Source organism: Paroedura picta, chromosome 9 (assembly GCF_049243985.1).
Source record: "Paroedura picta isolate Pp20150507F chromosome 9, Ppicta_v3.0, whole genome shotgun sequence".
NCBI classification, from domain to species: domain Eukaryota; kingdom Metazoa; phylum Chordata; class Lepidosauria; order Squamata; family Gekkonidae; genus Paroedura; species Paroedura picta.
Window position 1 is genome coordinate 68,448,213 of NC_135377.1, and position 25,679 is coordinate 68,473,891.

The window sequence follows — 25,679 nt, forward strand, 5'->3', positions numbered from 1 at the left end:
AAGAATTGGCCTTGCTGTATGGGGAATAGCAGGTATGTGATGCCCTTGTAAATGATCGAAGATTGAAATGTGCCGATGGTTGTGTGTGATATCTCATTTAAGACTAAGCAGCATTTTTTAGTTTCCACTGTCACAAATGCTTCCTGTAGATCTCAAACTCTTGTTGTTGTTAGGTATTGCCATGCCAGAGAAAGAAATGACTGATTACATTAGGGTTCTTGAGGTTGTAGATGGTGATATATACAGGGACTGAAACCAGTACATTATTATATAGTCTAAGCTAACAAGAACTGCATTTTGGTGGCATCACAGGAAACACTTAAAACATCTTAGTTTCCTATTAATTTGATCACCAGCACACTACAGATCACAACTTTTCCTCTGCAGTCTCCTGCTGAATTTGTCACCAGAACTGGCTAACTTTTTTCTGCTTTGTAAAGTACTTTCTCTGGAATTAAGCTACATCTTTATAATTACAGCATCATCTACTCTGTTCTTTATATCTACTAAAATAAAATGGCACAGATTTTGCACTTTTCCCCTCTCTCAAACCATTTTGCATTTTCTTTCCATATGCATATCTGCTCAGTTATCTCAAAGATAGCTGAGAGGCAGAAAAGGTACGAACTTATCCATGATGCAATTCTTGGGCAATAACTTTTACGGGGACCATTATTATTCTTCTGCAGTTGCTTAGACTGCATTTAATAGTGAGCATCATACCACATAAAAGTGTTGAGTCCTTCCAACAATGTATGGTTCTGACTGGACCTCACCAGGGGGGCATTCTCCCACTGAGGGCCAATCCCCCCCCCCCAAGCACATGGCTCCACTTTATGTGGAGGAGTGAGGAATCAAATACGGTTTTCCAGATTAGGAAACATCATGATGCGTAGATGTTGCCCACACCTTTAACAAAGTACCATTTACAAGAAAAACCCAGCCCATCTAGAGAATTGGTTTGAGTACCTTTGGCAGCTTTGCACCCCTCCAGGTCTGCATCGGCACACAAAAAGGAAGATAAGTAGTTTACACTCATTGCAGCCATGATTATCTCTTTATTTTAGTTTTGTTTTTCATTTTTTTAAAGTCTTATAGGCCACCTTGAGGTCCAATATGGGTAGAAGGGCAGGGTACAAGAGCACTAAATAAATCAAGTACTCATTTAAACCTTAAAATAGAACACAGATCACGTTGCCCAATTTAATCTGTACAAAACAATGCCCAGTTTGTCTTCACATCCTAATATGGTAAGAGTCTGTTTCTGGCACAGCTGTAAATAGACTAGGTTCAACTTTTTAAATAGATTTTTAATACAAGTGTATAGATTTGAAGATCTGAAACATTATAAGGCAATATACATAATCAATAACATGCATGTGAAAGTCATGTTATCTACCTTACCTAACACTGGCAAGTATCCAAAATACCCAAAATAAATCCAGTGACATTGGATAAAGTCCATAAAAAAATGCTATCCTGTCTTTCCCTTGTATGAAATTGTTCAAGTATAAAAAAGATTCCAATACAGTGTAAAATATCAAATTCCATTTTTGCTCAAGGAAAAAAAAACCCTGTAAAGTTATCGTAATTTCACAGGACAATGTAAAAGCAGCAGAATTCCTAGCAAAGGAATAATAGTCGATATGGACAGAGATGATAGTGAAAACTACCCATTTGTGATTTCAAAGAGAGAACACTGATATCTCACCCCTAAACACATGACATGGATTGAAATATGAAGCCTGTTTCCATATAATGCATTTTTAAGAACCAGTCTACTGCTTCTCTATTTGGGACTGAGTAAGATCACTAGGACCATGGGCCCAGCTCCATGTTACTGCCATGGCCTAGGCTGTTTTTGTGTCATCTAGTCTCATGCTGCTCAGTAAGGTTTGCATGCAGGAACCACATGGACTGGGAAAATCACCTGGCCACTTTGTCCAACTTCGGTGGTTCCTGTTTACAAATGCGATTAGCAAAGCCTATCAGCAAAGAATATAGAAGCAGCCTTCATTCCATACCAGGAATGTGTCAGTAAGGCCTTTCTCCTGAGCAAGTGTGTGAAGTATTGTTAAGTGGATGCCCAATCCTTAACTAGTACTCACTTAGGTGGGAATCAATTGCACTAAAATGAATAGCACTTTCTTACAAGTACATGGGTTCAGGATCAAGGCGAGAGAGGGAGAGAGAAGCTTTTTAAAGATCAAAACCTTTTAAAAGAAGACGTGTTAAAAAGTACCCTCGCAAGAAAGGTGTACTCCCTTGAATTTAAATAAAACTTAACATCAGCTTCTTTAGTCAATTAGATTAATATTTTATATACTACAGCTAGTTCTACTAAATAATTTATGCCATGAGATGAATACATAATTTTACAGTTTCACATCTAAAGTTCTTTTCCCGAGAGTGCAGCATTGTATAACTTTCAAAATAAATATATATATATATTTAAATAGCATCACAATTAAGGCACAATAGCATTAATCCTCGAAGAACTGCAATCTCAACAAGTTGTCTCAAGAAAAACTTAACATTTTGCTAATAAATACTTTAAATAGGCATATAAATCACCCCCCAAATCCCTTAACACAGTTCTTAAAAGGTTTTAAATCAGCAAATTTCTTCCTGCTTTTATTCTCAAGCCATGAATAGATACAATAAATAAAAAAAGAGGAGGCTGTTGTAGTAAAGAGCTGATCCTATTTCAGAATCAGAATAGCTGACACTAGCAGTCAAAGTTTCCTAAAAGTGAAACAGGATGGGGGGAGAGGGGATTAGAATGTGACAAGCTCATCAAACGAGCACTAGTGATGTGTCCTTTTCCAGAACACTCTGCATTACTGATTGTCTGTACAGCTGTTGCACCCATTAATTCCACACCACTTGCTCCTTAGTCCCATTCATACGGAGGACAGATGAGAAAACAACTTTGGTGCCTGTCCACCACCCTTTATTCCCAAAAGGCCATGTCCCTTAGTTTGTTCGATGCCCATTATGAGACTGTAAGGGGGGGGGGATTTGTAAAACTTATTAGAGTTCCATAGGCCATGGCAAAAAAAGTTCTGATGACAATCAGTGCTTTCGTATTTTAAATAATAGTCATCTTCAGCTTGGTAACAGGCTACTTATTGCTCACCTGGATATGCCCCCCCCAAATGTTATAAAAACATCCTTTACTGTGTTCTTCCCTTTCACTTTTTAAAATGACAACTTCTATTGTTAACTTCTGCCATCCTTTAATGACAGCATGATACCCCTGGGCTGAAACTATTACAATACCCACTTTACAATACTACTCATGGTGTGGAGGCACACTGTCCACAGACAGCAGAATTTGTTCTTTTTCTTTTCTTTTTTGTAGTACTCTATTGCATCGTAATTTTCCTTAAAGCTGGATTAGTTAAGGCGAAATTGGTTTTTCCCCCCAAAAAAACTATTTCTATTGGAAGGCTGGAAGGTAAATATGAGAAGAAATTTTTAAAAAGAGAGAAAACTTTCTTCACAAGTCTGTCTGTTATTGCATGCGGTCTGTTTGCAACTGTTGAGGCTGGTATTGGCCAAAGGCGGCGGCGGCAGCAGCAGCTGTCCCGGGTGCTGCAGCAGTGATTGGTTGCTGGACCGTGTAGCCGTAGCCCCCAGCAGTGACATAACCTGCAGCAGCTGGGGATGCTGCGTAAGGATACTGGTCATAGGCTGCCGCTGCTGCCGCAGCAGCGGCAGCAGCTGAATACTGAGCATAGGCAGCTCCGGTGTAGTCAAGGTAGGGTGTAGTGGAGGCAGCCGCAGCGGTGGGTTGGACATGTGGAATTACTACTCCTGGCTGCACGAAAGCCTGGGGATAGACATAATGAGCAGGGATCCTGTTGAGAAACAGAAGACAAAGTCAGAGGACACAAATAAAAACTCCCGAGTCCAGAACTAAAAAACAAACTCAAAATTTAGTTGTTGTTATACGCATAGGGTTGCCACAATAACTAGTTTCAATGGGCAAACTGACCATTATAGGAACCATGGTTAAAAGGGGAGGGAGGCCCAGCTACATTGCGTTAGTGCTGATTTAACAGCATGGATCTTCATCTCTATAAAACCACATTATTAACTGAGTTTGAGATTGTTAGAGGGGCCTTGACATGTGTAAGTTTTAACAGACCCATTAAAAGAAAAATATCATTTATCCCAACTACTAGGGTGGAAAATACAAAATTTCAACATGATGTAGGTCATTTGTCCCAAGACTTACTAATTCAACAAATGCTGACAAAATTCTGAGTCCCACCAGCTACAATCCAGTTTTGCAACTATGCAAGGAGTTCCTTTGGAAAATATAATTTTTGAACTCTCTCAAGATTTTTTATGTTTGTTTGACTGAATTAAGCATTTTGCAAAAAAACATACTAATCTGGGGAAATAAACAAGTTGTATATCGTGGCAACCCTACTTGAATAGCTATGCAGACTCAGCACACATTAATTCCTCTGCAACCTCAGTCAACCTTATTAAAAATAAAAAAACCAAACAAAAAACCCCACAGGCGACAAAGGAGTTTAAAATAGAAGTTCACAAGTGTGGTAAACACAGCAAGAATCACACTTTTCAAACGAACTATAGTGCAGTTCACTCCGTCACAAAAGGCCATTGAGGGGAAAGCTACAGAGATGCCATTAAAATTCATAACAGTGATTCCCCTAGGTAGATGTGCATCACACTTCTGAAAAGGTTACAAGGTCGTGAAGGTCAAACCTGTTGCCACACATCAGGCCATTGGGTGTCTGCCTTGTGCCAGCTTGTTTATTTCTATGCAAGACATACTTGGGAAGGGGTGGGGAGAACTGGGGGCTGGATTACGGTCAAGTAGATCTGGTGTTTAACAGAAGCAGAAACATATTTTGAGGGTGGGGGGACAAGAAATCACTGTTGCAAAATACATACTTGAATATCTTCCACACTGTGAAATATTACTTTTTTTAGGTGCTCAGAAGCACAAGCAGGCTAGTTTGATACTTATAGCAATGCTGTCACATCACAAAAATAACAACAACACCACAGCATTTATACGGTGCTCTGACTGTTCAAAATGCTTCACATACATTCTCTCGTTAACGCTTACAGAAACTCTGTAAGGCAGATCAGTACTATTATTACGCCCATAACTGCAGATAGAGGTGAAGCTGAGAAGCTGTTGTCTTCAGCTCATGGATGAGGATCCGCTGGTTGGTTGCTGAATCTGCTGAGTTATAACCCCCTGTAAAGCTGCTATTTAAAAAAAAAACATTTTTGGAAAGGAGGGGGGCGGAAAGGACTTGTTGCTAGCATGTATTAAGAGCAAGAGCTGCATGCTTCCTGCCACTCTTTGCATACATGAAAATCAAGATAACAAACTGGAAATACACACAGGAGGATGTATACAAGCAAGACGCTTTAATTAATCTTACAGTTATCAGAAGAATTCATACGTTCCTACTAGAGGTTAATATTAAACACAAAGAGAAAATCTTGTCTTAAGAGTCTTTAGTATCATCAAAACAAGATTAAGCTCCCTGGTAACATCAAGTTTCATTATAAAGTCAGAGTCCAGTAGCACCTTTGAGACCAACAAAGATTTATTCAGGGCATGAGCTTTCGAGTGCAAGCACTCTTCGTCAGACTATGATCTTTTTACATGACATAAAGATCATAGTCTGACAAAGAGTGCTTGCACTCGAAAGCTCATGCCCTAAATAAATCTTTGTTGGTCTTACTGGACTCTGATTTTATTGTGCTACGGCACAAAAAAAATTCAGAATACAAGGGATGCAGAGAGTAACAGAGTGGTCAAGCAACACTACCCACCAAAAGATTTCCTTTTTTTATAAAGAAAGACAGGCTGACAGAGACTAGGGCTCTTCCTCTTCCTTGACTGTGATGTCATGTTTGCATCACAGTGGGCCCCATGCTACCGCCTGAGATTAAAAAAGCATGCTGGATCTGGAAAAGTTGGAGACCACTTTCTTAAGACTACCTATCAATTACATAATTTACTTATTTTTTTATTTATACCCCTCCTCTCCCAAACAATGCCAGCTTGGAGGGGCTGAAGTGGGATTCAACCCAGGTATTTCCCAATTTGCACTCTTCAGTTGCTAGGTTACACCAGCTCTCCATTCCCCAACCTCTGGTGAAATATGCATACAGATTAACCCCTCATTCCATTGTACCATACCATACAAAAACAAAAAAGGGCAATCACAAAACAAATGGTTGTGTTTGCTATCAAGCCACAGCTGACTTACGGTGACCCCACAGGTGGCTTGTCATAATGTTCTTCTACCATTCCTTGGTGGGATTCAAGGGCAGCACACCAACCAAATAATGACCCAGGCCGACCCTGCTTAGCTTCTGAGAAGACCAGCCTAGCCTAGGCTATCCATGCCAGAGCTATGCAGAATCTATCCAATTTAAACCTACTGGTTTTATGAGCAGTAGAGTCTTCAAAGATTTGACTTGCAGATAAATCTATACAGAAAATCAAACCTTCCCCCAACATCAGAGTTCTAACGGGCTCCTACCCAAGTACACACACAGAGCTCTCGCAGAATTAAATCCTCAAACTTCCACGCAAGCGTCAAAAATGGTTTTTCCCCCACCTGTCACACAAGTCAGCGCTATTTACCCTATATAAAACATGTCTAAGATATGTCTAAATTGTTAAGAAAATTAGTTTCATCTTTCACTTAAAGTTGCCATTTAAGGAAAGAAAATAGTTGAACGCTTTGAGCAGCGGCCTTTCACTGTATTTTTACAGCACAGATTTGTTTGTTTAGCAATTTATCACCCCCTTCTAATGTTTCCAACTCAAACATTAAAGTATTAAGAATAATATGATTTAAAATATTTAGATCACTGATATTGTACTATTCCAGCTGGGAGAACTATGAAGTGTAAGAATTATGCTTGGGGGGAAAGTGGAGGCAGAGTTAAAAAAAGTAAATTTTATGTATCAAAAGCCTTGACAGCTTTTTAAAATCAAAATGTTGCCATATTTTTAAAATGATAAGTTATTACACCTTCTCCTGGGGTTTTTTAAATGTGTTACAGTCAAGCTCAGTAATATTTTTGTATTTTCTAGCTCAATAACTAGCTTCCTTAATATCTTCACTCGAGTTTTAAAGTAGTTAATTTCCAAGGATTGTTTCTGCTAATTTTTTTAAGAGAGCTATTTTAATAATTATGTAAAGTTTATCATAGTAGCTAGCAATAGGCTGGTGGGGGGGGAAAGAATTAGTTCTTTCTCTGTGCCAGCAGAAGCCCTGTCATAGTGGATTTATAAAGACACTTGTCTCTTTCTTGTAGAAAAAGATAACGGAATGTCCTTCCAACTTAAGCTCTTACAACTCGTTTCTTGTAAACCAAGAAATGAACAGGTGGGGGAAAATTCTGGAACATTATCCCTTTAGGAACCCCTTATAGTCTACAATATGCACAGTCTTGCAGGCGCCCCCACCATTATGCCGTTTCGTGCATGGTGATTGACAGGGCAAGCTGCAGTGAGTCTATTTTTGATCGTCTGTCATGCGACAAGAGCTTCCAGCTGAGTAAAATGACTTTATAAGGCCAAAGTAAACTTCCATCTGCTGGAAAGGCCAGCATGCAAGAGATTGCCCTGATACTGAAATGCAAGCTCCTTTTATGTCCAGCAAGGTCAAAAGGTTAGAGTGTCATTTCCCACTATGTTGCCCAGGCATCTTTATTTAACAGTGTTTTAAGCTAAAATCTAGCTGCCCTGCAATAGTGCCAGCAGTGGAATTGTACATAATTGTAGATCTTTCTTTTACAGTTTGGGTACATTAGAAACTATCCTGGAAAACCCACTACTTCAACACAGGGCAAATACATCTCACTGATTTCAATGAAGCTTTCTTGTAGCTGTTGCAGAAATTCATTTCTGCCTTCTGAATGTTTACTCAGAAGTTACGTGTGTGTCCAGTATCCCACCTCAATTAATACTGAACTACATATATGGTTGAGAGCCAAGTGCTTCTTACGTAAAGATAAACCACAGGTTGACACTACGTGAAGACAGCAAGACTGAGGAGACACTTGGGCTTGTGCGCAAGGCTCAAATCCTGGGTTTTAGGGAAGTGTATAGTTTATGGTGAAGATATAACGAAACTGATCTACTCATGAGAAGAGAAGAAAAGGGTGGCGGGGGAAGACTGTGAACCTGACAATACCCTAGTCCAGCCTTTCTCAATTTTACCAGGTTTTGAGAAACCCCAAAAGTGGCGTTATCACGCAGAATATGGTTGAGAAGCATAGCTTTGTACAAGCCCTCCCATGGGCTCTCCCCTTTCCACCCTACCAAGCCCATCATTGGAGGAAGCAGGTCAACATGACCAAATATGGTCATATCACACGATAAATGTTTAACAAATCTAAAATATATATTAAAAATTAATTAGCCACCACCCATTTGGGAAACCCTTTCCAGGCTGCCAAGAACCCACTGGATTTCATGAAACCCTGGCTGAGAAAGCCTGCCCTGGTATAATTAATGTAACAGCCAACTCTTCCTATCATGTCTGAGCACTCAAAGTAGAAAAACAACCATATATGTAACAACAAAAAATACTTTTGGAATAAATGCTTATTGCTGTTTCTCATACTCAGGGTTGAAGCACTGAATTATGTTACGGTGTTTGCACAAGCAAAGCCATCTCAATACTAATTGAACTTTCTCTACTACTTCTTCATTTTTCTTTTGCGAGTGCTGTTTTATTACAATACTCTAAGCTTCCCAAGTCTTTAACATTAAACTCCCTGAATATCATGTGCCCTCTTTAACTGCTTAGTGCCATTAGAGGAGGCTTACGAGATACTTGTTTATTGCTAACCAACAGTGGGGACATTTCTGCTGGAAGCAGAATGTGGACTCAGACAACTGGCAGAAGAGAGACTTCTAGTAAAATTACAGATCATCATAATTAAATGTTCAAAGCTGTCACTGCTGATAGTGTGGAACATAAGATTTGCAGCGAGCAGAATGCAAATTCTAGACTTGCAGACTGTCACTTCAATTAAAAAACCATTTCACCGGCAGCTTTGTAAGGAAACTTTCTATGCCCATGTTCTGAGAAATAAATCTCATTGTATTCAATGGGCATGCATAAACCTTACTTTCAACAACTGCTAATAAGGCTGCCAAATTTTACCCTTCTAGAACATGGCAGCTTTGTATCATGCATTTGATTCTGTCCCATCCTGCAATTCTAATCAGCCATTTCATTTAGTTTTTTGACTGTAAAAAATTCCCTTTGGGATCACACACAGACACATAAGCCAAGAAAATACATCATCTAGATCTTCTAGCACAAAGGAATCTCAGGAAATAATATTTGAAGGGGGCCATCTTACATGGTGCATTGAGACCAATTTATGAATGAGAAAGAAGAGATGAGGTCTTAGTGGCACATTTCAGCAAGTGCACACTGTGGAGTAAGAAAGCTAATACAAGTGTCCTGTTCTGGGGGACAGGTCAATCCACAGAACCCCTCATTAAAGAAAAAACAGAGATTGTAAAATATATCACAGAACTAAGGTTGCACGAGACAGGTACATGGAAACCTGTCCTTCAAAGTATACCCAATGACATTCCAGCCCATTATTTTAAAACTGGTCTCTGGCATACAAAATTAGGTGGACACAGACAACATTTCAGTTATACTACTTCTCCCCCCCCCCCCAAAAAAAGGATGGTTTAAGCAAGTCTTTTAAAATTATGCATAACAAGATGAGACAAAAGAAGCTAACATTTCACAACAGCAAGGCATTGTTGCCTTCTGCAGCAATATTTAAGAAGTAAAGCAGCTCGTCCCACATGGAAACAGTAAAGTTTCACCAAAGGAGTGGAGGATGAGCCAGTTCATGAAGTTGAGTGATATTTTTGGGGAACATCAAAACATTATAAAGTATTTGGAGGTGGTCACTTTAGGATCTGAATTGATTTCCCTGGCAGTCATTAGCTATAGTGCCTCATGCATTAGCACTGGCATACCATGACATTTATGGTCAAATATATTTAATATTGAAAAGACTGTTTCCGGAACAGGGATTTGGATAGGTGTTTCTCTTTTAAAAAAAGAACAACCAAAGCACTCTGCAGGTGTCAAAAAAGGAAATAACTTTTAACATATCATCATGTTAAGTAAATAAATAATTGTTTTATTTGTACCTCGCCCTTCCCTGGTCGGCACAGGATGGTTGACAGCAAACTTAAAAGAAATCATACATATTAAGCATTAAAACACATTAAAATTTTAAAAAACCACCTCCTGTTGCATAATTTATTATGTTTACAGTATAGAGGACTGCCTTAAAATGGATAACCCTGTCAAAGCAAGACCTACTTAATCCAGAAACAGCAGAACCCAACAAATGACTTTAAACTTCATTTACTTGGGGGGGGGGATGGAGCGGGGGGGGGGGAGATGGTAAAGGCTGCCATCCAAACCCAATATTATAATTTAAGATAATCGAAAGTTTAATCCTGAATTACAGAATACAGACTGAAAATATGAAGGAATGAATTAATTTTAAGCATATCACATCATTTCAATGAAAAGAATTTCCAAACAGCTATGATGAGAACCAGGGTCCAACCAAGTATGTTTAAACATGTATACAGGAGGGGTATCCAGATCTTTTAAGATTTGTTCTGCAGTGGCTGGCTCCAGTCAGTGATTCCTTGAGAGCTTGGGAACTGAGAGGGTACAGGCCCCTCCAACCCAATCATGAACTACTCTTTTTCACTATTCCACATGGGTGGAAAATGTTGAGAGAGCACTCATATGGAAGTGGGACTAATCACCACTTCTACATAACACAGCCTCTGGGCCACTCCCCTCCTGCTGCCACGAACTGGACCCTCATTTATCCCAGGCTAAGGGAATGTGGGAGAACCTGTATTCCCTTAGCCCACTAAGGGGGCCAACAGGGCCTTGTCTTGCAGCAGGCCCATGTGGACAGGAAAGAGCCAGTCCTAGAAGGGCTGGCTCCTCCCCGTCCTATGGTGGCCCAAAGTGGGCTAACAATGCCCTGGTTTGCTTTGCAGTGTTTCGCTGCACCACGGAACCTATCTGTTGCCATTGAGTTTCTCAGGGGGGACATTTCAGGGCTGGAACAGATCCAGTGTTGAAATGTATCCTCCAAGGGCACACGGAAAGCTGCAGAGCATAGAGCTCTACAGCACCTCACTGCCAGCAGTCCAGTATGCCCACTGCCATGTAGAATCAGCCTATATGCATAAAAAACAAGCCACATGAAGTTGCCTATCTTCCTAAGCAACTGTCAGAGCATCAGAGGTCCTTCATGGCTTGTGCCACCATCACAACTTCACGTTGTCTATACAAACACATGGAAGTGCCTTATCCAGAGTCAGACCATTGGTCTGACAAAGTCAGTATTGTCTACTCTGACCGGCAGTGGCTCTCCAGAGTTCTAGGCTGAAGGACTTTCATGTAAACTACTACCTTTTCATTAGAGATGATAAGGAACAAACTTGGTCCACAGCAACACAAAATCCCCAATGGCAATAACCACCCTAACTATTTATATGTTGGTTCAGAAAACATAAGACCAGTGTGAAATTTTATAAAATAGTCAAATACTCTTATCTAGTTTGTGGCGCAAGTCCCTCTGACTAAGTGGGTCTCTGTCCTTCTCATCTTAATAGAATGGAAAGCTGCATCCTCTTCTTCTACCATGAAAGGATCAACCCTTTAATAAAGATTACATATACACTTTTTTTCTTTACCATCAACTCACGGCTACCTCATGGTGACCCCAAAGGCAAGAGGTGTTCAGAGGTGGTTTACCATAGCTTGCCTTTGCATCATGATCCTAAACTTCCTAGGTTTAGGATCTAACCAGGGCTGACACTGGTTAGCTTCTCAGATTTGATAGGATCAGGCTAGTAAGAGCTATCTAGGCCAGGGCATACACGCACTTATCCTCTGTTATAAACCAATCTGTGTATAACACAGCTCTTACAAGATTATTTGTAGGTTCACAACATTAGGACTACTGAAGGTTAAAGTGCATAAAGGGGTGGAATTTAGACCAGCTTTTAATACTCCGTTTCATGTTTCATTCAAGATATTCACAAGTCAGGAGAAAATCTCCAGAACCCATTCAAATCATACGACAAGACCATGTCTGAAGTTTTTTTTTACAAAGGAGTTTCACGTTTAGAAAGGAAAATTGCAAGCTGTTTTGTTAGACTGAAACTAGATGTTAAATACAAAACCCACCTCAAAAACAGAGAATGGATTGGGGGGGGGGGTAAGGGAAAGGGAACGAAGCTTAACACTTTCCATTCTAACTGTCTTTTCCCCACAAATTCATCTTGGCTGCTTTCACCCTAATTCTCTTGCTTGATATGAGAACAGACCCTTTCCAGCACAAAAATAGCCAGAAGTAGATGGGTTACAGTTCCTCCCTGTACCTCTCCTCCAGTGAACTCTCAGCCTCCCCAATTTGCTTTTAAAAGATATGGCATAGGAAACTGAATGTTAAGAGCTAGTTTGGCTCTTATTTGGTTAGTCAATGGTGTTATTCTATTATCACAAGGAAGCCAGCAGTTAACACTGGACATCTGGAGAGCCACAGTTGGGCAAACTGTGTCCATGGACTACTATTCCCATGAGCTTCTGCCCACAGTTTGGCCACCCCTGGATAGTAATTCAAAGCTATTCTTAAGAAATAAACATGCATCCTATGATACTTCCCTTTATTTCATTTTAAAACATTTCCCCCCCTAACAAATTTTGATTAGCGAGTATTACAGAGATACTGTAAATTCACCTCCTCCTTTTATGTTCAAATACAAGATTAAAACTCAGACTACTTTTAGGAGTAACACTTTTAAAAAGGAAATATTTCATATTAGATTGGATAAAGACTCTTAGCCTGTGATTTGGAAAGTACTAGTGGACGCACATTGTTAATACAGAGAGCTCCACACCCTTCCCAAGGGAACAAAACCAAAACTGTAACATGCAAGCAATACGTTGATTTTTTTTCTTTTTTTGAGAAAAAAAAAGAAATCAAAAACTCACACAAATTTAGCACTCACTACAAAATATGGTTAAAAAAATAAATAAAAGAAATCACAAGCTACAGCTCGAAAGCAAGAAAAAAGCCCTTGGCTGCCCATGGCAAAGTCAACACTTCTCAACAAAACCAAAGACCACCAAAACCAAAAATAAACTTTCACTACAGCTCTTTCAATTAAATAAAAGCACACAGTTTAGCTATCAACACCACTTCATGACTGTAATAAATAAAAAAAAAAGCACACGGATATCTATTGACTATATAGAAAAAGAAACATACATGCATCGTTAATCACCATTTTAGCTCGTTTGTGTGTTTTGATTCTACTGGTTACAGAGTTTAATTCCAAACAGAACTATTCCACCTCTTATCATCATATCCTTCTCATCAGTTATCTTAACTGTAAACGATCCCTGTCAGATTAGAAAGAGATAAATAACATTGGGTCAAGTTGAAGAAAAATATGGAATGGGGCACACAGTGGCTTGCTTACTAAGTGAGAGAGAGAGACAGACAGAGAGAAAGAGAAAGGGAAAGTGCGTCTTCCTTGTTTTTACCATATGATCTTAGGCACATTGGCCTACTCAAGTGCAAGTACTGCATGCATCTCACACCACTTGACTCAGCTCTAGTACAAGAGAATTATCAGGTAAGTGATAGCATTTTAACTCTGGAAATTTGAACAAACAAAAAAGGCTCATAACCAGTTAACAATCACGCTGGAAGCCATTGGTACGTGTACTTTACGGGTTGGATCTAACCAGCTTCTCCACTGGTGAAAAGTCAGGGGGAGGGCTCCCCTCGACCACCAAGAGGTTATGGTGGAGATCATGTATCATACATGGGCAACAAAACCCTCCATGTCAGATGGAGACCGTAATAAGGAAGGGAAGCAAAAGTGAACAAGTTTGGCTGGATCCAACCCTATTGTTTCCCCATCTGGAATACTAGTTTAAGGTGTACTTACCCAAAAGGCCTCTGTATTAATGCTGGATGGAGCTGCTGAACACCAAAGGCAAAACCTGTGAGCAAAACACACCACATGAGCATAGCCTTTCGTGAACTGTAATAAATACCAATATGAATTTTAAAAGCATGATCCAATGCAACTTAGTTTGAATGAGATCATTAGTGCTAATGTAGAGGTACACAGAAAGCTGCTTTATACAGACTAAAACCATTCATCTTTCAAGATCAGCATGATCTACTCTGTCTAGCAAGAAGACCAACCAGCTGTAAAACCATCCAAACGAAGGAATATCAAGGTGGCTACTATGCCAAAAGTTTATTCAATTTTTAATAACTCTGCTATGGCTCCTGATCTTATCCTAAAAAACACCATGCAAATGATGGAAAAATTAATGCAGAAGAACAGAATGGCTCATGACATCCTAAACCACTTTGAGGAAAATGGTGATATTTTGTCCATGCCATGTCATTGGTTTAAATAATTTTGCATAGTCATGGTACAGCATGCAAATCATGGTTTGAGCTTCCAAATCTCCAACAGACAAAACCATGGTTTTGACCCTATTGGTCTGCATTCATCTCTCTGCATTTGGTGTCCTGCATTAATTCCTGTCTCTGCTGCATAGCAACCCTTAGAGAAGTAATGGTTGTGACTGGCTTGTCCATTCAGGTATCATGCCAAACTAGTGCTTGCAGACCTGCTTCAACCAACTGCTTCCAATTCTGGTTTGCGGGTCAAACACAAACTGCAGTTGGCTAACTTAGACCTCTAGCTAAGCTTTCTTAATTGTGGTCTGACAAAATGTTTGAACTAAGCCATCCTCGACATGAACAAAAATCCCTTGCTTGCCAAGTACAAGTCTGTAAGGGAATTTATGAAAATGTCTTGATTTTGGTACTTGTATGAGAACTGAGATTACAATGACAATCTGTTTCTTAGCGCATGAAATAAGTGGTGGCCATACAATTACTTTTATTTATTTATTTATCTATTTTTGGCCTGGCTATCTTCTGTAGCCCTAAACATTTTCTGCTGCTCATGATATCATTTCATGACTTTCTACTGAAGCCTGTGCTATACAGTTATTGGAGCTTAGTGATATTATAATTGCTAGCCTGAATATACAGCCTCCATTATTAAGATTCCACAATCCCCGCTTTTAATTTTTTAAAACCAGAGTGGGATCCCTTTCATATGGGATCTGGTTGCGACAGCTCAGTGGTGGAGAACCAGTCAAATACTCGATTCCCCTGAGGCATGAACACCTCAGGGCTGGTGGGAGGCCACGAGGCACTTGGGAGTGATGGTATATAAATCTCAGATAAATAAATTTTTAAAAAATTAACACTTAAAAGGTTACTCTCATCTTAAATTGAGCCTACATGATCCCCAACCTTTATGAAACCACTGTACTTAGTATAGCCTGTTCTTGTCACCTTGACAAAAATACATTCCTGTCAATACAAAACAGGACTTCGGACTCAGAAAACCATCAGATGGCTTTCCCTGTTGGCAGGGAAGCCTGCTGCTCACACCAGGCAAAAGCCTTGGCCGCCACAAATGACCAAGAGTGCTTGAGCTGACTGCCTGTACCTCCCACTTGTGATACACCAGATAATGTGTACTAGTAGTGAACTGTACAATGCTGCTAAGTTTTTAATGTGGTAGGGTTTTTAAAGTGATATTGTACATTTTCTTATTACCATACCATAATGAATTATAGATGTCTAAAAAAAAGCCTACTTCCCTCTTCCTTTCTGAGTCCCCTGCTGCCAACCCAGCACCTGTTGGGGGGTGGGGGAGTAACATCGTACTCAGCTGGGCACATCATTCAGCTGTTGTGCATGAGCCTCTGTGCATCAAGTGGAGCGCTCCCCCTTCCCATCACAGCTTCCCCTCCCAAGAGACAGAACACATACATATAGACTCCTGGAAACAAGTGCTCCCGCTCCCCACAAATGCTGCTTGTCTTCTGACAGCAGTTGAATCACTCCCAAGGTTCCACACAGAAACTTTCTGCACACACATCATGTACTCTCCCGCCCCAGAGATCCTACCCCAGAACGTTTGACTCCATAGTGTCACTCTATCAAATCGTCTTCAGTACATCCAGTTACAAAGATCTGTAAATGACTGTGTTGTATTCACGCTACATTTGGAACAAACAATCTTAAACATTCATTGGGTTAGAAAGGAATCTGCCTATACTTTGCACCCCATGTGGGAAAGGGTGTCAATTTCACCTTCCCACAACAGGACTCTGAACCTTCTCTGCCATTGGTGATAGACCCCCATCCCGCAGGAGCAGCATTCGAGGGAGGGGCATTTGGGGCTGCAGTGTGGGGAAGAATTGTTTTTCTACAGACCAAATGCCTTTCATCTGCAGAAACTACAAGTGCAAGTCAAGCAACTGGTTGGCATTAGGGTTGTGTGATTCGGCGGGCGAATCGCACAACCCTAGTTGGCATACAAGACTTACTGGGGTGGCCAAGCTGTAGCTCTCCAGATATCCATGGTCTACAATTACTGTCAGCCACTGCCAGCATGGTGGTAATTGTAGTCCATGGACATCTGTAGAGCCCTAGTATAGACTGAAACTATACATCTGTTGTAAAACCAGGGAAGTCGAAATTCAGTTGTAAATGGCCTTCCTGCATTACTACCACTTGGTTCAGAAAACGAAAACAAGTGCATTGAGAACTAGGTTCCTGTGTTTTTCACATGTGCCTGTACAAAAGTGCTTTAAAATAGCACAAGTGGTGTTGACTTGATTTTTACCTACGATTTTAATCCCTCTTGGAATATCCTTTGGCTATAGCAATATATTTGATTGGTTACTCAAATTGGGTGATGCGATTTTGTTGTGGTGGTTTTCACTACACCCATGTGGTGTAGTAGTTAAAAGTAGAGGCCCCTAATGTGGAGAACCAGGTCTGATTCCCCCACTCCTCCACATGCAGCCAACTGGGTGAATTTGAGCCAGTTACAGTTCTCTCAAAGCTCCCTCAGCCTCACCTATTTTGCAGGGCATCTGTTGTGGGGAGAGGAATGGAAGGTGATTGTAAGCCACTTTGAGACTCCTTCTGGTAGAGAAAAGCAGGATATAAAAATTAGCTCCTTCTTCAGTCCTTAGCTATGTATCAAAATAGCTAGGAATGGTCCTCACCTGCTCTAAATGAATTCAAATATCTATGGTTTCACATTGACCTCTCTTTATAATACCTCCCCACTCCCACCTTCTCCTGTCCCTTAGGTCTGTGACTCATCTTACAAGTGAGCCCCAAATAAATTTTGCTAGAATAGATCTTGTGAAAAGGTGACAGCGGACTTCCATTTATTAGTTTTTCAACTTTGGATAATGCTCCACTGACACAGGAAGTAGCCTGAAGCTGGGCTTCTCTTACCTGGCTGCATTATTCGTGGCTTTGCTCCTAGGTATGCTAGGTTCACATTCGCTTTTCTGCCGTCAATGATCGGGTTAGGATCCTTGCAGGCCCTCTCTGCAGCGGCTCGGTCAGCCATGGTCACCTTGGCAATAAACCACGCACAGTATTAGAGCCTCCTCACATTCACCTCTGGTCAAAGATCCCAGCCTTGTGTTCCTGTGTCCACTAAAACGTGCGGGGCCGTTGCAGAAAGATGCACTCAGCTTTCCTTGCAAGCAAGTGTGAAATTGCCACTACACCCCACATTCTAGTTTCCACTTCTTTGTTAAAATTAATCACAGAAGCGGCCTGTGCCATTTTCCAGAATTCTGCAGCCACCGAGCACCCACTTACACAACAGCATGTGCCACTGATAAAAATACGAATGTGTCCTATCAGTCGGCTAGCAGCTGGCCTCTCTCTGATGCCAAAATTTCCCTAGCAACTTTTCTCATGGGAGTTAGTTTGCAGATCTTCCCCTCAACTACAACACCCCCATTCACAAGTAATCCCCGAAAATAAGAAACACATCTAAAAGGATGACTTAAAAAAAAATTAAATAATTTTACTTAGGTTCACTCTAGCTTTCACAGCCTGTTCTCCATAATAAACTTTACTCAAGTCCCAAGAACTTTTCAGTCGCCCACCTTTCCCCATCACTATGGTAATGCCAGCCTCCTCCCTGTCCGGAAACGCGGGCCACAACCTTAAGCACGCCTACCAGGGAGTAACTCTATGCAAGTCAATAAGACTTGGTTAGGGCGGAAAGCACCGTCAGGTCGCAGGCTGACTCATGGCGACCAGGTCGGGTTTTCGAGGCAAGAGGTGGACTGGATTGCCTTGCCCTGCTATTCTAACCAGAGCCGGTGCTGCTTCGCTCCCATCAATCCGTCGAGCCTCCACTTCGCTTGCCCTATCCACCTGCGGGACAGCGAGACTTCCTTCTAAGGGCCCAGGGTCGCCCCACATGTCCCCACTCCCCACCCCGCGCCCCCCTGGACTTACAAATCCGTATCCCCTGGATTTGCCGGTCTGCCTGTCGGTGATGACGACCGCCTCCTCGATCTCCCCGAAGACCTCGAAGTACTTGCGCAGGCTGGAGTCCGTGGTGTGGTAGGGCAGCCCGCCGACGAAGATCTTGGTGTAGGTGGTATCCTTCTGGGTCGTGTGCATCTTCCACGGCGACGCCTCTCCCTTCTTTCTTGCCGCGCCGATCAAGCCCCTCGACGACGACGGCCGCCGCGGGACGCCCCTTTCGCCCCTCCGCCCCGCTTTCCCTGCCGGGTGGCCAAAGGAGCGCTGGACGGAGCGGCGCAGCCTTCGGGCTCCAGCCCCGAGGGAGACGCGCAGAGGCAACGCAGCGGGCCCGGCCGCAGCAGAAGGCGTCTCTCACCGGCTGGCTGGCTGCCTTCGCCCCCCGCGCTCCGGTTCCCCTCTAAAAGCTGCCGGCTCGACCTCGCCGAGCTCCCGCCGCTCCGCCCGCCCCCTGGCCAGCCAAGGGGGCGGGCAGCCGGGCGGGGCCGCCGTCGCGATTGGCCGCCGTTCCCCAGCCGTTGGGGGACAGCTGCCCGGAGCCCGGGGGCGGCGCGGGAGGGGGCAGCGCGTGGGGGCGGCCGGCCACGCTCCTGGCACCGCGCCCCCTCTCCACGTGCCCCCCCCACTGCCTTCTTGGCGAGGGTCTGGCGGTCGGAAGGGAGCTGGGGGAGGGGGAGGGGGAGGGGGAGGGGGAGGGGGGGTGTCTTTCCCCACCTGGTTGAAGCGCTCAGCTTCGGGGAAGAGTAAGAACCCAGTAGGACCTTAAAGGCTAACAGAATTGGTGGCAGCGGAGGAGCTTTTGTGAGCTGCTGCCCACTTCCGCAATAGTAGAAGAAGAAAGTTCGTTTTTATACCCCGCTTTTTACGGCCCGAATGAGTCTCAAAGCGCTTACAATCGCCACCCCTTCCTCTCCCCACAAGAGACACCCTGTGAGGGAGGTGAGGCCGAGAGAGCCCTGACTGGACTGCTTGGTCAGAACAGCTCTATCAGGGATGAGACGAGCCCAAGGTCACCCAACTGGCTGCATGCGGAGAAGCGGGGAATCGAACCTCCCACCCCTAGCCACTAAACATCAGCACCTTAGTATAGAAGTAGGCATTTAAAAAAAAAATTCTAGCTGGCCACTCCAGCAAGTGGCAAGGAACAAAGCATTTCCCAATGAAATTTCCATTAACCCCCACCATACAACTTAAAGCAATCCATTCTGGTGGCGATAAAAACCTCCTCCCCCCTCCTCATCCCCAAACCAACAACCCGGCTTGGGGTACAGAGAAGGATGACTCAGTTATCTTGGGGGATGGGACCATTGGTCTTACTTACCCTGGCCTCAACCAAAGACCTGGCAGAAGAGCTCTGTTTTACAGGCCCTGTGGAACGGTGACAGCTGTGACAGGGCCCTCAGCAGAGACTCATGAAAGCTCCTGCCCTGCCACAAATTTTGCAAGTCCTTAAGGTGCTTCCAGACTCTTGGTTTTTCCAGCTGGGCTACCTGTCTTGATCTATCTCCACAGAAGTGCATTAAGGTTAGAGTTGTAGAATCACTATTGATGTAACACATTAAACAGTCCAATTGGGCAAGCTGTGCACAGTAGTATAGAACAGACAGTAAAAAAAAAACATTCTAAATAAGTTTGTGAATTATTTAGTACAGAGCAGGTTTCCAGTTGAGACACAAGAAGAAGGCAGAAAGAGACAGTAAACAAAAAAGTTTGTTGCTGATGTTTGCCTTCACAGAACGTGTAAATGTAGCATGCCCATCTTGGACTGAATTTCCAGAAATATGAACAACTCATGAACGGATGAACTAGTGGAAGGCCTTGAGAGAGCATGGGGGGGGCGGGCGGGGGGAGAGTTTTCTTAACACTATTGTGCTTCCCCTCACATGGATCCTGTGAAATGGGTTGTTGTTGTTTATTTATTTTTATTACATTTGTATACCACCCTTCCCTAAGGCTCAGGTATAAATGTTATTCCCATTTTATAGAAACACAAGAACTGCTTTCTCCCTGAAGGAAGTTTGCCTTGCCTTGATTAGGGCCAAGGACTTTTTGGTCCTGGCCCCGACCTGGTGGGAGAGCTGAGGGCTTTGACAGAGCTCTCTCAGTTCTGCAGGGCCTGCAGGGAGCTCTTTTGCCAGGTCTCTGGTTGAGGCCAGGGTGGGCTAGATCTGGGCCCTTCGCTGGCTAGGCAGGTCATCAGGCACCCCCGGAATTGCCCCCAAGGCACTGTGCTATCATAGGGTCTGTTATATCGGAGGTGGTTGGGTGGGATCTTTTTGCTGCCTGGGGGGATGGATTTGTATAGAGATGTTATTATTGTTTTAGGGAGATTTTAATGTATATTTATTATTGTAACCCACCATGAACTGTGTTATGGGAGTGGTGGGATGTAAATAAAATAAAATATTAACCTACCCATGCATTCTGTTCATCATTGGAGGCTCTGTTTCAATTGCTTCAATCATTGGAGGCTAGACAGCTGGCAACTCAAGAAAGGGCTTTATTGGTTTTAAACATAGGAAGAGTATCCAGCATCCTGTCTCACACTGTAGCCAACAACAGGGGACAACAACAGGGCATAGAGGCCAAGGCCTTCCCCTGATCGTGCCTTCTGTCTCTGGAATTCAGAGGCTTAATTTTATCAGTCAACATAACTAGTAGTAATTGAGAGACTGACCCCCCCCCCAAATTTAAGTTGTTTATTCCTGGGGCCATCACTACCTCCTCTGGCAGCAATTTCCACATTGTAATCACTCTCTGTATAAAGTAGTATTTCCCTTTGTCCATCTTGAACCTACTGCCCATCAGCTTGATTGGATGTCTTCAAGTTCTAATGTTTTGGGAAAGAGACATAATTTCACAAACCTCTTACATGTCTCCCCTTTTCTAAACTGAAAAGTCCTAGGCTCTTCAGCTTTTCTTTACAGGGAAAGGTTCTCCAATCCCTGTCATTTTGTTTGCCTTCCTTTGTACTTTTGGCAACCAATGTTTGTTACTCTCTCCTCAGAGATTGACCGGTCTTCCTCTATCAATATCTTCTGTCAGCAGGTGGAGACATTTTTATGTTGTTTATATTTTTTATTGAATTATAATTTTAAATGATGTTTTTATTTGTACAAATGTTTTTATGTTTGCTGCCTTGGGACCCTGATCGGGTGGAAAGAGAGCATGACATTTTTTTAAATAGAAGAAGACCTGATTCTTGTACCCCGCTTTTTACTACCTGAAGAAGACTCAGAGCGGCTTCCAATCATTCTCCCCACAGCAGACGCCCTGTGAGGTAGGTGGGGCTGAGAGGGCTCTGAGAGAGCGGTGACTGGCCCAAGGTCACCCAGCAGACTTCATGTGGAGGAGTGGGGAATCAAACTAGGTTCTCCAGACTGGAGGCTGCCATTCTTAACCACTGCACCAAGCTGGCTCTCTAATAAGAAAGAATGTGAAGAAGACTTAGATGAAAAACTGGAGGAAAGCTAGATTCAGGTGGGTAACTCTCCCTCCTGCCAGAAACATTTGCCAGTTGTTTGGAAGCAGTGTCTGGATGGCTCAGACAGAGTCATCTGAAAACCCTTCCAAGACAGAGGTCCTGTGGCTGGGTAGAAAGAGACAGGATGAAGAAGCATGCCTCCCCTGCCTGGATGGGGTGCAGCTTACAGCTGTACCTGTGGCCAGGAATTTGGAGGTGATCTTTGGTGCCTCCCTGTCTATGGAGGCTAAGGTCACCCAAGGTAGCCCAAGTGACATTTTATCATCTGCGCCAAGCTAGGCTACTACTACTACTACTACTACGACTACTACTACTAGTAGTAGTAGTAGAAGAAGAAGAAGAGTTAGTTCTTATATGGCACTTTTCTCTACCCAAAGGAGCCTCAAAGTGGCTTACAGTCCCCTTCCCTTTCCTCTCCCCACAACAGACACCCTGTGAGGGGGGTGAGGCTGAGAGAGCCCTGATATTCCTGCTCAGTCAGAACAGCTTTATCAGTGCCGTGGCAAGCCCAAGGTCACCCAGCTAGCTGCATGTGGGGAAGCGCAGATTCAAACCCGTCTTGCCAGATTAGAAGTCCGCACTCCTAACCACTACACCAAGCTGGCTCTCTACCTGTCCTCAAACCACCTGGCCATGATGATCCATACAATGGTCACTTCCAGATTTGACTTTTGTAACTTGCTCTATACGGGCCTTCTGTTGTCTCTGCCTGAAAATTGCAGCTGGTACAAAATACCAGCTGGTTGGGGTCCTCATGAGATCATCTTCGAAGGCCTTGGAGAGGAAAGGGAAGGCGACTGTAAGCTGCTTTGAGCCTCCTTCGGGTAGAGAAAAGCAGCATATAAGAACCAACTCTTCTTCTTCTTCTTCTTCTTTGTCCAACCTATGCTGAGGCAGCTGCATTGGTTGCCTATTAGCTTCTGGATCAGGTTCAAGGTTTTGGTTCTCACCTTCAAGGCAATCTGCAGCTTGGGCCCTGCATATCTGAGGGTTTTGTTGTTTTTATTATAAGCTGCCATGAGCCAGCTGTGCTGCGGCTAATAAATGCAAGCATAAACAAACAAATAAATAATTTAGTTTTATTTTAGAATATTTATATGCCATCTCTCCAGAGACTTGCTTGAAGTGGATAACAATAAAAGATAATTAAACAGATGTTATAGAACAGTAAAAAAAGGACCTTTACTAAAAGGGACTTCATTAGCAGTAGAGCCATCCTAAACTTCAACAGCATAAGTATTACAAGGAGCATATCTTTAACTGCTCCTGTGGATTAAATAACAGAGTAAGGGCCCTGAGGGCGGGCCCTGTCCAGGATGAGGAAGGGTACCCATTGGCCCCTTCCCCTGGACTGACAAGCAGAGGGCCCCAAACCGCCAATCAGCAGCCACACGCAGTGCGGCTGCTGATTGGCTGTTTGGCCCGGCAAGCACCAATTGGGAGACGCCTCCCAACCCGCCCCACCCACTACAAGGGCAAACCTTGGCCCCACTACGGCCATTACTCTGCTGGCCACCGAGAGGGAAGGTAGGCCTGCAGCCCCCCATCGCCTGGCCCAGGTGAGCGGGAGCCTTCCCAGGCGTCGCGGGGGGGGGGGACCTTCCCAGGGCCTGGGGAGTGCGATCGCCAGCTTGCAGAGCCAGCGCTCGCACTCCCCGGGCCCTGGGAATGCTTTTTCCCTGGGGGGCAGCTTGAAGCCTTACCAGCAAGGGGGAGGGCAGAGAGGCCCCCCCAGCCCTGATAGGAGGGCCGCTAGCGCCCGCTGTATTTAAAGTACAGCGGACTTAATTTCTAGTAACACTTATAAAACAAGTCAGATCAAGATCAGAAAAATAAGTAATTGTAAGATGGCCTAAGAGTTTTAAATCTGTTGTGCATATACTCTAACTATCTTCATACCCTTTATATCCGCACACCCTTTACAGGTATATTAATGAAGCCCAAGGGAACAAGTCCCTGTACTGTTCTTGGCTTGGATTTTTTTCTAATATAATTATTTTCATAATCTTTTCAAATGTGATTAAAAAGTTGTTTTTTATACTCCGCTTTTCATTACCCGAGTCTCAATGTGGCTTATATTGCCATCCCTTCCTCTCTCCTCAACAGACCTCCTGTGAAGTAGGTGGGACTGAGAGAGCTCTGACAGGCCTGCCCTGTGAGAACAGCTCTATCAGGATTGTGACCAGCCCAAGGTCTCCCAGTTGGCTTCTATTCTTCAGATTAGAAGCCGCTGCTCTTAACCACTACAGAACCATTCAAATGAACAATTTGCTGTTGAAAGTTCTTTGAAAAGTAGTGCCTGGTCTTGTAGTATCTCTCAATAGACAGTGGTATAGTGGTTGGGCTAGCATCTGGGTGACGTAAGTTCAAATCCTTATTCTGCCATGGAAAGTTGCTGGGTGACTTTAGGCTCACCATATCCCTGATAGTGCTGTTCTGACCAAGCAGACCTATCAGAAGCTCTCTCAGCCTCACCTACCTCAGAGTGTGTGTTGTGAGAAAAGGAAGGTAAGACAATTGGAAGCTGCTTTGAGACATGAGGCCTACTGGGTGACCTTGGGCTAGTCAGAGTTCTCTCAGCCCCACCAATCTCACAGGGCATCTGTTGTGGGGAGAGGAAAGGAAAGGTGTTTGTAAGCTACTTTGAGACTCCTTAGGGTAGTGAAAAGCAGGGTATAAAAATTAGCTGCTTCTTCATTCTCCTCCCCCCCCCCGATCACCTATATTCAGCAGTCCAATTATTTGCAGAATTACTCCAGTTGGGTTTAGATCAGAGTTCTGCACAGAATCCAAGATGCCAGCTTCCAGGTGAGACCTGTAGATCCCCTTAAATTGCAGGTCATTTTCAGACTGCAGAGATCATCTCCCCTGGAGAAAACAGATGCTTCAGAGTAGATTCTATGGCCTTGTGCCCCTCTGAGGTCCCCATTCCCCCATGTTCCATTCCCAAATCTCCAGGAGTTTCCCAGCCTGTGTCCGGCAGTTCTACCCCACCCTGATCCCCTCTTGGTGACCAGGAAGAACCTTGCAACCCTAACAGGATCACCCTCCACGTTCCCTAAGAAGTAACTCCTCCGGGAAGCCCCTGTCTTCATTTGCATCCTCCCAAGTAGCCTATTTTAGTCCTGGTGCCTTAACAAGGTCTTTGGTACAAAGATAAAAGGTATTAGGATTCACACAAAAGGATGACTTCCTATTGCAGTTTAGACAAATTATCAGCATCTCTCCAGTTCATAAACTGAGAGGACGATCTTTGGGAATACAGCAATGTCGGTTCACTGAAGCAGACCCGAAGGCTATCACTTTACAATGAATAGTTTTAACTCATTCATTTTATTACGGCCTTCCTGTTTGGAGTAGTTGTGTGTAGACAGCTTGCCAGTTGCTACGGAATTCAATGGTCTCAACATTAACTGTATTGTCAGGCTTTTTTATTTATTAATGCGCACCAGATGCCTGTCATGTCAGAGAGCAGTGGATGTCATGTAGCCATTCATCAGGCTGCCGCAGAACAACAAAGGCCCTCTGATTATATTCCACTCTATTTATTCGCACCAGCGTATGATAATGGCTTGGGAGGATATTTGGAACAAGGCATTATGACCCAGCTAGGCTGGAGTTTCTTTCTGTTACGTGAAGCTGAGGTGAAGGCGCACTGTAAACTCTTTCATTT

General features: G+C 43.3%; 2 protein-coding genes across 2 annotated transcripts in view; one reads left to right on the plus strand and one right to left on the minus strand.

Moving 5' to 3' along the window:
* LOC143845142 (uncharacterized) overlaps positions 1-25,679 on the plus strand; it is a 230,754-nt gene that overhangs the window by 75,632 nt on the left and 129,443 nt on the right. The gene's annotated exons all lie outside the window — the stretch shown is intronic.
* RBM24 (RNA binding motif protein 24) lies at positions 1,165-18,998 on the minus strand. Its single transcript, XM_077353251.1, has 4 exons — positions 18,493-18,998; positions 17,467-17,590; positions 14,060-14,114; positions 1,165-3,863 (listed from the first exon to the last, which is right to left on the minus strand). Exons 1-4 carry the CDS (start codon positions 18,658-18,660, stop codon positions 3,518-3,520), a joined length of 693 nt encoding a protein of 230 aa, XP_077209366.1. The 5' UTR covers positions 18,661-18,998; the 3' UTR covers positions 1,165-3,517.